The sequence below is a fragment of the Dreissena polymorpha genome, chromosome 5 (genome assembly GCF_020536995.1).
Source record: "Dreissena polymorpha isolate Duluth1 chromosome 5, UMN_Dpol_1.0, whole genome shotgun sequence".
NCBI classification, from domain to species: domain Eukaryota; kingdom Metazoa; phylum Mollusca; class Bivalvia; order Myida; family Dreissenidae; genus Dreissena; species Dreissena polymorpha.
In genome coordinates this window covers 42,009,991-42,021,694 of record NC_068359.1, presented here as the reverse complement: position 1 = coordinate 42,021,694, position 11,704 = coordinate 42,009,991, and the positions used below count along the sequence as shown (strand labels likewise).

Sequence of the window (11,704 nt, the reverse complement as noted above, 5' to 3'; positions counted from 1 at the left end):
TGGGCACCCTTTTGAATCAACCCCCATTCCGCCATGTCTTGCCGCTGTGCTTGACCAAAATCCTGGGGAAATGCCTGATATATGTTTAATTCATATAATTTATTAAAATACTCAAACTATACTAAATTTATAATTTTGTGCGAGGCTTACTTTAAATTCTTAAATCGTTTAACGGGAATCTTAAATTTCCGTTCAGTGTTCATACATTATCGGTCGTGGGATTTTTTGTGATCTTCCCTTATCCGTCTCATCCTTTGTTTAAACAGTCCGATTCTCAAATATCTGAAAGGATGCATATTCATTAGCGAGGACGTTATCTCACCGAATCTATCAAAGTAACGCAAAAAACTACAGGAAAATAAACAGTAATGACCGTTTTTCGCCCTTCCGCTCCATTCTGTCCCGTCCTGTCTAGGGTTCTACATAAGGATGCTCCGACCCGAGGTGTTCAGCATTGCGTTGGAACACTCAGACACCTAGATTCAAGTGCAGCATCAGTAGTGAACAAAAGCAATGAAAATGAAGATTTTCCAGTGTCTCGCCATCACGTCGGTCTTGGTTGGTCTTTCAATCTCGGCGACTGTGCCAAAGCAAGAGGGCGAACCAGGTATGGAAATTGTGACATAAATACACTTGAAGATAAAGTTCAATAACTGATCGGAAAATGATTTTTAATAAATTAATATGTTTTGATTGTTTATGTGATGATAAGCGAGCGATCATGAAAATTATTACGTTATAATCAAATGATCTTCTGTATTATAAAGTCTTTTACGTTTTAGTGATATCACAGATACGTAGAAGACGTTTTAATACCGAAATCAAACAAATACTCTCCACATTCTAAAGTAAACGTTTCCGAAAGAGCGTACATTATCTTTAAGAACGTCAATTACAGAACGCATGCATATGGCGTTAATTTTATTGTCCACATTCTAAAAAGCGAACGTAGCCTTTAAGTACGTCAATTAACCCATTTATGCCTAGTGGACTCTCCCATCCTTCTAAATTGTATCAATTTATTTCCAAAATTAGGGTTGTCTAGTATAGTTATTTCTATATGTAGAATATTTCTTACAGAAATTCCTTCAAGCAAACAGCGCAGACCATGATGAGACGCCGCATTATGCGGCGTCTCATCTGGGTCTACAATGTTTCCCAAGGCCTTTTATCTAGACGCTAGGCATAAATGGGTTAAAGATCGCGTGCACGTTGCGTTAATTGTAATGTCCACATTCTAAGGTAACAGTATCCGAATGAGCGTACGTCGTCGTCTTTAAGTACGTCAATTAAAGAACGCATGCACATGGCGTTAATTTTATTGTTAAGCTAGATGAAGGTTCATTCATTTCTAATCTCTCGTTCTCCAATTGTTGTAGCCGAGCAATCCAATCGGGCGATCGTGTTGCCTGGCTCACCACTGAGGAATGCATGTAAGTGATAATATGAGCCTCGTTCTTGAATTTCTGGGATTAATGCATGTGCGTTAAGTGATATCCCAGACTAACCTGTGCACTCCGTACAAGCTAATCAGGGACGACACTTTACGCTTTAAATGATTTTCTTGTTTAAAAAAAGTATTTTCTTTACGAAAATCCATTTAAGGGGGAAAACGTCGTCCCTGATTAGCCTGTGCAGGCTGCACATAAACTATGCGCTACAAGATTGAGTGCGAAATTATTGATTCTGCTTCATATTTCTGAATTAAATACAATAGTATGACGCTCAACAAAAAAATCTTTTAAAAGTATCTGTATTCCCAGGTCAATGGCAGGTAAACAACAACCCGTGCGTGAACAACCAGCTCCAGCAGCTCAACTTCCCCCACCCGACCGACAGCGGCAAGTTTATCCAGTGCGGCATGTACGAGCGGATGTTCATCGTGCAGTGTCCGGCCGGGGAGGTGTATGAGCAAGCCACGGCCACCTGTGTCCAGCCACAGGTTTGTGACCCTTATTTGATACATGTAGTTGTATTGAAAACGAGCCGCATTCTGAGAAAAAACGCGGCATAGTGACGTCAAGTTTAGCCCCAGATTAGAATGCATTATTTTTTCTAATTTACGTTAACCCTTTGCATGCTGGGTAATTTGTCTTCTGCTAAAACGTCGTCTGCTGAATTTCTAAAATTAGCATTTTCTCCGATTTTTTTCAGAGAAAACTATCAGAATAGCAAACAGTTTGGATCCTGATGAGACGCCACGTTCTGTGGCGTCTCATCAGGATCCAAACTGTTTGCAAAGGCCTTCAAAATTCGGTTCCCGCACTGAAAGGGTTAATGACATTGTCAATAATCTTCTTATCATCACCCGTTTGTTCGCAGATGATACGTCTTTATCTTGTACGACATCCAATTTAAGTGATTTTGAGGGTATATTGAATCATGATTTACATCAGATAAACATGTGGGCCAAAAGATGGCTGGTTGACTTCAATCCACAGAAAACGGAAGCATTTTTATTTAAAACATTCCGGTTAATTTTGTCATAAACTTCTTGGTCTAACTTTAGGACATAACGGCAAATGGCATGATCATATTAATACATTCTGAAATCGGCATCGAAAGTACTTGGAATAATGAGGTCTCTTAAATTTTAAGTTTCCAGAAAAAGCTTAAACACTACCGGGTATATACGTCACTCATTTGCACCAATTACTTGAATACGCATGTGTTGTCTTGGACGGATGCTCTTTATACGAAAAGGAATTACTAAGTATTAGATAAAATTCAACACGAAGCTGCGCGAATTGTCTCCGGTCTAACCAGATCTGTTTCACTCATTAATTTGTACAACGAAGTAAAATGGCAGTCTCTTGATAAAAGACGACAGTATATAAAACTAATTAATATGTACAAAATACATAATGGTCATAGTCCCACTTATTTGGCAAATCTTCTCCCACCCACAGCTCAACAACAATCATCACGCTCTCTACGCAACGGAGACGACTACGTCATTGTATCACGGCGGACACAATTATATTCCCGTTCCTTTTTACCCTCTGCCATAGATCTGTGGAAGTCCTTAGCCATAAATATTCGTAACAGCAATACTATTTCACATTTTAAATCAAACTTGAAACGCGCATTTTTCAATAGCGAAAAGATTCCCCCATTTTTTTTTTACTGGGAATAGGAAATCCTCCATATTACATGCAAGATTAAGAAATAATTGCAGTGACCTTAACTCCGACTTGTTTCAAAACCATTTGACTGCTTCGCCTGTTTGCTCCTGTGGCAGCGAGATATAAAATGCACTAAGTACCACATACAGCGATTGTTTCTATTTAATGCATTGCGTTCATTTCACCCTTTAAATTCTGATATTCTTCTCCATGGAAAACAATCATTGAATGACGAAGAAAATGTCATTATTTGTACTGAAGTGCAGAGATTTATATCAGAGACGAAGCGTTTTGCATAGACGCACCAGAACAGGACGCATTATTGTGCATTATTGTGTATTACCTTGTATCATTATACTTTTATTATTTGTACACCAAAGTGTTATTTATTATTGATTATTATTTTTATTACTATACTTATAGTATCATTATTATTATCATTATTATTTTATTAGAATTACTATTATAATTATTATTACCATTATTATTACTGTTATTATTATTATTATTATTATTATTACTATCATTATAGTCAAAGTAGGAGATGCATCTATCTTTTTTATGTAGTTTTCGTAAAATTTCCAAAACGACGACTAATATTTACATCTTAAAAAGTCACCATTATCTATGTAACTTTATACTCAAGAGAAAGACCCCCGATAATGTTGTAGAACTTTAGGTCTAACCCTTTTTCCATATTATACTTTGTGAATTGTAATTAATTTGTAATTGTCAATTTGGAAATAAAATATGTTTAAACTATTAGAATGCAGTCCGCATAGGCTAATCAGGGACGACACTTTCCGCTTCCATGGGATTTTTCGTTTAAACGAAATATGTTCTCAGCAAAAAGAAATCAGATAAGGCGGAAAGTGCCGTCCCTTGTAAGCCTTTGCCAACTTCACATATGCATTAAGCCGGGTTTTCACAGACCGCGGCTAAAATATTAAATATTAAACGGACGAGAAACCCCTCTATCAATGAACCATTGATTGTTGATGTCGGTTTTCACGTTCAAAGTTTTTTGTAGTTCTGTTTTGTAGTTTTTCACACACAAATATACCTCAAATTTAAATCTACTGAACGCATATGCTTAATTCATTTTTGATAAAATTTTACATACTAGTGTATGTTTCATTTTATCTAATCACACACAACTTTGTTCATAATAATATTTAATTTTATATCAGATCATCAACAACCCACAAGTAGTCAACCTGGTATCCGGCTCGGTTAGCGTGTGTTCCGTGCAGAACCTCCAGTCCGGTCGTATCTTCTTCGCGGTTCCCGGCGACAGCCGACAGTTCATCCAATGCGACCAGAACGGCCAGGCCCGCTACCTGTCGTGCCCTGGCCAGCTGACCTGGGACCAGAGCCGACAGTCGTGCGTCGTCTACGCTAACGGAGGAGCGGTTGCTAACCCGGCGTCGATTTCAGGTTAGTATTGCAACAAGCATACGGCATTGTGTCCAAAATAGTCGCTCATCACTATCGACAAAAGCAGCGCCCGCCATGACTCTATTTGTTGAATGAACATGCGTACACTTAACGAGATCGCTGCATTGAAAACTGTTAATTTATACGGAAGTGACGCGACTACATGTATTTTTAATTATTAAAACCATGAATAAATATTTAATAACGTTGCCAATACCGTTCTATGTAAATTTTCCCAGCAGACCCGATAAAGTGTAATAGCAGTTCAACAGGACTAACATTATTACGAATAGTAATACGGTAATATAGTTATACGACATGTCTCAAATAACTTAACTACATGTTGATATTTCAGGTTATCTCACGGGAAACAGCCCATGCACAGCCCAAGCCATCGCAGCCAACACCTTGTTCTTCTCCCACCCTGACCCGACAAAGTTCATCCAGTGCGATCTGAACGGAAACGCCTTCGTGCAGCGGTGCCCATCCGGTCTGGTGTGGAACCAGTACCTGGAGACGTGCGCCTCTCAGCTGGCGACCTTCACCTTGGCGGGGCAGAGCCAGCTCCTTTACCCAAACAATCAAGGCTAACGTCCAACCCGACAGTTTGCATTCATTTGGTCACGTATACTGAAAAATGTGAACTTTACTAAACTGGAATAAATAACTTGGAGCATCATTTTATTTTGTTGTATTTTTCTAAATACCGGTACACGTTTATGTATTTCAATAAATGACCCATTAACGGTTTCGAACTATAATCATGTAAGGTTTTTTTCCATTAAGTCGGACAGATCAATGTTTCAATTCTATAATAAGCTCTTCAAACAGAGTCGGTAGCAGACCTTAAGTACCATATCTTATGAGTTTATAAAATTGTCATGTAGATGAAATTACGTTCTTAGGGGTCTTTTCAAAGATTTTGTCATGTATTGAAGTGTGTCATTAAATGCTTTAGATTGATAAATGCGAACATTCGATCTAAAAAGCTGCAGTTAAAAAAAAACAAGAATAAAATTCAAGAAAAAAAGTAACCCTCAACTAGACTCGAACCACTGACCTCTGGAGTAAAAGTCTATATCGCTTACACCACTCAGCTATCCGTGCTCACACAATAAGACATTTTAAACTTTATATAAGCAATTCTCGTAGTTTCACAAAATATAACGACAAAAACAGAACTCACCAAATTATTCAATCGTTTCGCGTTGCAACGCTTTATAAATTTCATATAATGGCTATTTTAGAGTATGGCAAATGTTCAATATTACTGTTTCCTCACAAATATCATAACTACAACGAAAATTTGCGAACCTGAAACATTAAAAAAAAATTTTTTTTGTCAAGTTACCAAAACTTGAAAAGGCGGGTATAGTCTGTTCAGACAGTTCTTGTGCCTATTCGACCTGTACGTCAACGGAACCATTTGCAGCATTGGTGGTGGCATAGAAAAGTACGCGAATACAAATAAAAAACATTATATGACCCTTGTTGTTTGTAAGCGAGTCCTTATATACCGCTGCCAGTAGGTAAACTCACGTACACCATAAGGGGCAAAAGCACTCTTCTCATATTATACTGTGAAATCTATAGAATATGTATAACGACCAAATGAAGTTAGCTTTTCATTATGACGATGTAATGCTTGCAATTTAAATTCATGGGGGTGGGGGGGGGGAAGCTATGAAATGCGAAATGCCGATGGAACACAGACGATGGATAATTCAAACTTCTGTTTTTACCATCACCAGAAGTTTTTAAAATACTGTGTCACATCCAATTTCATTGTGAGAAAATATTTGATAAAATCTTATACGGAATTATATATATTTTGAGTACCAAGGGTAAAGTGTTTGTTACAAATTCTCAAATCATGTAAAAAAAATAACGAATTACAAATATGAAAATGTCCGACTGAAGGGCCATATCGACTACCCTACAGTGCCTTAGCCAGACCTAAATTTAAGCCGAGGCAATATCTAAGGTCCTTCTAGGGGGGTCCGGGGCATGCCCCCCAGGATTTTTTCGGCGTAAGCTGCATAAGCCAGCTTTTCACCTTAGCCCGACCTTTGTAAGTGTCCAATAAAATTCCAATAAAATTTCCCGCGGCTAGGTACGAATGAATACACTTCATTTATTCCATTGGCTGATTTGAGTATACCACCAGAACATTGGAAACATATCCGCGTCTTTGTAACACTGTTTTACTGTATGAAACAATTTTATCTCGAATGAAAAGGCTTAATAGATAGAACAGTTTTACACTCAATTCTCGACATCAATACAGTTTGTGCGTACACCTTTTATTTTCAGAGTATTACCAGCGCAAGAGCGTTTATACTTAAAAGGCTATGTTCTCATATTTAGTACTTACTTCCTTATTCCTGTCAACATGTTAACATGTTAAAGTATAAAGAGCAATGGAAGCGAGGCCTCACTTTAAAGCATTGCATTTCAACCCGCGAGGTATATCGGGTCAATTCGCGGACATTCAGAGTTTATATACAGGTCATCACCGGAGTTGGCGGCCAGTAAAATAATCGTTATATAATAAAGACGCTATCCGTGAACTAGGTGACCTGGAATTTTCTTTAGACCAGAAATATGTTAAATGAAGATATTCAGCAATATAATTATGGTATGTAAATAATAGATTCTTAATGTGTTTTCAACAATACAATGATAAATATTATTGTTGATAAATTTAACAATAATTATTTGTCCATATTGCTTAATGTACTAAAGTGATATTATGAGCGTGTAACAGTTTATAGGTGTCTATCGCAACCGTTGATTATTTTTGATGTTTCTACATCATATACACTTATATTAATTAATGCAGCATCATCATACTAAAACAATATACCAGAAAGAGAAAAATAATGCATTTGAATATCAACCGTACTTTCGTTTGACAACTGATCATGCGTTTACGATTTGAACCTAAATTTAGTTTTAGTGCAGATTTGTTCATACGACACAAAGACACGAAATTGTTTTACGGATCATTTCAGCTTACAGGACTGGGTGGGTCACGTAAGAATATCGAATATAAAATATATTTTTATAAACAACTGGTAGCAAGGTGAGTTGCAGATAATTAATCAGTAACCACATTTTAACTAACTATTTTGACCTGTTAATTCTTTTCAGCTCAATTCAACAGTGCAAAATGCCCATAATATCACTTTAAGCATTAGCACGATGATAATTGATACTGTTAATAATCGAATCAAATAGCAATGCCCGACAAACCACTAAAACAGGTTTGATCGAAGAACGCGCCTATAAATACGGATACTTCTCGTGTGGCCGGTTGACTCATATGTTTAAATTTCACTTCCATTCTTCTTTTGGTTTTCTGTTTTGTATCTATAGGTTTATGACCAGCAATATGTTATAATGTAAAATAAGCCGCGAAAACTCCCCGTAACATCCCGTACTGCGTGTGATGCAGCTAAGAACTGCACAGAAAAAGACATTCGCTATCCTTGATCTCATTCATTAAACTATTTACGCCGTATATCTTTTTTTAAAGATATTTCTTGTTTTACCTAGAACGTCTCTGGTGCGTTTTAAAGGCCATTAAAAAAACTACATTTTATACCTAAATTATCGGAATAGTGGGCGCTACATATTACCGTTTGGTATCAAAAAAGTTCACACAAAAATCTGCTACACGTTCATTGTCAATTTTAAATTCTGGTACCATAAGCAGTGTTTGAAGTGACAATGATGTAACAAACTTAACTATAGAAAAATAGTCATATACTTCATTTGAAGTCAGATAGAAAAAAGAAAAAAATGAGACGCAGCTCTCTCATACAAGTCATAGTATGTATATGGATAATATAATGTGCTTTATATATTTATTATTGAAATACTAAAATAAAATAGATCTACCTTATAATATGAAGAAATAGATCTATCTAGCGAATAATATTTCATAAACATGTTTTATTATTCTTCAACTTTAAAATATCAATCTTATTGAACGCTAATTCAACTCTCCTGTCTCCAGTCGAATCCCACATTTGAAGAATTGGTTTTCGATCAACTGGAATGTGTGTATGCACAAACATTAAAGCGATGCCATTAAGCCGTTCCTCTTTCATAGTAGAACGTGTCCACGTTTTAAGCCTTCGCAATGCGCTAAAACTCCGCTCACATGTACAAGAACCAATAAAAAAAATTATTTCTTAAGTTAACATCAAATCAACTTCCGCAAACTTGCTGTTGCAGTTCAGACAAGTTCACCGTGAAAAAAATCGTGGACGATTCGTTTTTCCATTTAGAGCTTGAAAGCACAATAGGGCTCTTAAAAGAAATATTTAAATGCATTAAATCAAAAGCGTTTTCAATCATAAACACATATAAAAGGATCATTGATGGAATTTACTTAAACACGGACCTACTGGGATACGCAGTGACAATATATTAGTGAGCAATGGATCCAGAGTCTGACGCCGTACCGATTGCGTCACAGGGACATATCAATTTTTTTCACGGTGAACTTGTCTGAACTACAACAGCAAGTTTGCGGAAGCTGATTTGATTGTTTATCATGAGGAGTACAGATACTTAACTTAAATCAGTAAAGTTTTTGGCCATTTTTTCAATTTTCTTGTGTAACATTTTGCTTTAGCACTGCGTCATCATTTTCTGTAAGTTGACAGTTCTATCATCAACGTTCTATCATGAACTTCATTGACTATTTAAAAGAAAATACTTGAACTTCTTTACATCCAAAAAAGTTTAATACGCGGGATATCATAATTTGAACATTCTAATGTAAACAAAGATTCTTACCACATGAAACGGTCCCGGATTAAACTCGACGCCGACCATAAAGAGGAGAATTCCAATAAAGGCGAAAACGCCAACCACCCGAAGTGTGTCTAGGTCCAAAATAGACCCAGGCCTGGCCGTAAAATTCCCGATTCTCGCTCGGTACGTTCCGATGTCCACAATGATTGTAACATCGAAGTGTACAGTGCGACGCTTTGTTTAATAAACGGATTTTCCTAATCTTTTTTCTGAGCCATTTGGCATCAATTGAAGTTATTAAAATGAAATAATTATCTGCCTAAACATGAATCAATTGTACTCAATGATAATATTTGTTTGTGAATATCAATTTCTTACATAGATTTCATTCTTTGATATAAATTTTCCTTTTTTTTCCTTGTAATCTCAACATTGCTCTTCAAATTTTAGCCGAGGCAACTGTCTCGGTGTGCCTCAGCGTGGCTACGGCGCTGATTCTAACTCGGTACGTTTCGATGTCCACCATGCTTTTAGCATCGAAGCGTACAGTGCGACGCTTTGTTTAATATACGGATTTTCAAAATCATTTTGCTGAGCAAATTTGGCATCAATTGAAGTTATTTAATTGAAATAATTATCTGCCTCAACATGAACCAAATGTACTTAATGATAATATTTGTTTGTGAATATCATAGCGCCTACAATTTATTAAATTGCATCAATTTCTTATTTAGATTTTATTCTTTAAAATATTTTTTTCTTTTTTTCCTTGTTATCTCAACATTGTTCTGCAAATTTTAGCCGAGGCAACTGCCTCGGCGTGCCGGCTCAGGGTGGCTACGACGCTGAGATCTGGAAGGATTTTAGTTTATGTTCTTTGTTTTAGTATTTTATTATGAAAAGTAGTATCATGTTCTTTTATATCGTGAAAACTTATCGGTAATTGACATGTGCCTTGTATTGTGAGAAAAAAAAAACCGAACTATTATTATCCATGATAAAAGGGAAATCGTTTAATTATCAAGCCACACATGTGTGGCGTATGAAAGCCAGAGCTACCGACAATGACCAGTTTGCTATAAATAAGACAAAGTGACTTCAATTTTCTATCGCAATGTATGTTGGTTTGATGTTCCATTTACAAGACGCAATATTTTTTTAAGATCCGCGTAATACGAAAATGGGTCTTATGCAATATGCTGCCAGCGTGGCTCCAGCGCAGCCTGTGCACCCGCGCAGTCTTGTCAGAATATGCATACTGAATAGGCTACTCGGGAGATATCACGATACATTTCGTGCTTTTTGTATAGCGGATAGCGTAGCCACTGACAAGACTGCGTAAGTGCGCAGGCTGGGCTTAAGCTACGCTTTCCGCATATGCCATAAGACCCATTTTCGCGTGACACGAATGTAACCGTGTAATTTGAATGTGTGCAAAGAAAACTGCGTCTTAATTAAATATCAACATACCACATGGTTCGATGACGAAGAAATAAATTTATGATAAACCATGTGATGTGATCTCACGTAGTAAAATTTGTTTGTATCTACGAACACTGTTATGTGGTTTAATATTCGTGCACTTCATAACAAACATTTCATGCGGAAGATATGCGACTATTTAGTGAACAAAGAGCACAGCAATACTAAAACCTTTGTTTTTAATTTAATAACTTAGAAACGTCAATTTTCTACCTTTATTTCAAAGTCCGGATATACGCCGAATATCTTTTTAAAAATATATTTCTTGTTTTCTTTTCTGGTAGTATATTCGGGGTTGTTTACAGTTAACTACATAATTCACAACAACCGTTTGACGTACGGTGCAGCATGTCAACCGCATCATTCGCAGATCCACTTCTTTCGTTATTTAAATATAAAAAAAACGTACGTCAAATGTGAGGTACCCTTGCGTCAGCCTTACGGTGTCCGAGCTGACTTCACAAAGTTTCATCAAATGTATGTATTTGTCCTGCGTTCTTGCGTGCGTCTAGTCTGCGGGTCTGATAAGAGGGTTCTGACGAAAAGGATCGCGACCGGTAGGTCAATGTCACGTTTGTATATATATCTTTCAATCTTTATAACAGTATAAATGTACCGATGTGAATGTGAGGGTCGTCGCGCACTTAGTGCCTTTCGTTGCATAATTTGTCGCCACGATCTTATTCGAAATAACCTACGTCCGATCAAGTAAAAAAATACCATCGACGATCTGACAGTGTGCGGGCAAACTAAAAAATCTATATCACTAAATGTGTGTTAACGTTTAAAGGATTCGTTAAACTTCGACTGGTGCCATCCAAATATCATTCAGCGATTCTTTTTATATAATAATAATACGTTACATACGCCTTCAAGCCTAGGGTAAGCTCATA

At 36.8% G+C, this 11,704-nt stretch overlaps 1 protein-coding gene across 1 annotated transcript; it reads left to right on the top strand.

Annotated features, from left to right (window-relative positions):
* Positions 1 to 455: 455 nt before the first annotated feature.
* On the top strand, positions 456 to 5,241 carry LOC127832568 (uncharacterized). Its single transcript, XM_052358097.1, has 5 exons — positions 456 to 607; positions 1,380 to 1,433; positions 1,764 to 1,942; positions 4,316 to 4,562; positions 4,918 to 5,241. The coding sequence occupies exons 1-5, from the start codon at positions 514 to 516 to the stop codon at positions 5,151 to 5,153; spliced, it is 810 nt and encodes a 269-aa protein (XP_052214057.1). The 5' UTR covers positions 456 to 513; the 3' UTR covers positions 5,154 to 5,241.
* Positions 5,242 to 11,704: the final 6,463 nt, after the last annotated feature.

Bases quoted from the DNA above. Each gene is read 5' to 3' on its own strand.
- LOC127832568 (XM_052358097.1), top strand. From the start codon at position 514: ATGAAAATGAAGATTTTCCAGTGTCTCGCCATCACGTCGGTCTTGGTT. The intron at 608-1,379 runs GTATGGAAATTG...CAATTGTTGTAG, and splicing joins AAAGCAAGAGGGCGAACCAG to CCGAGCAATCCAATCGGGCG. The intron at 4,563-4,917 runs GTTAGTATTGCA...TTGATATTTCAG, and splicing joins TAACCCGGCGTCGATTTCAG to GTTATCTCACGGGAAACAGC.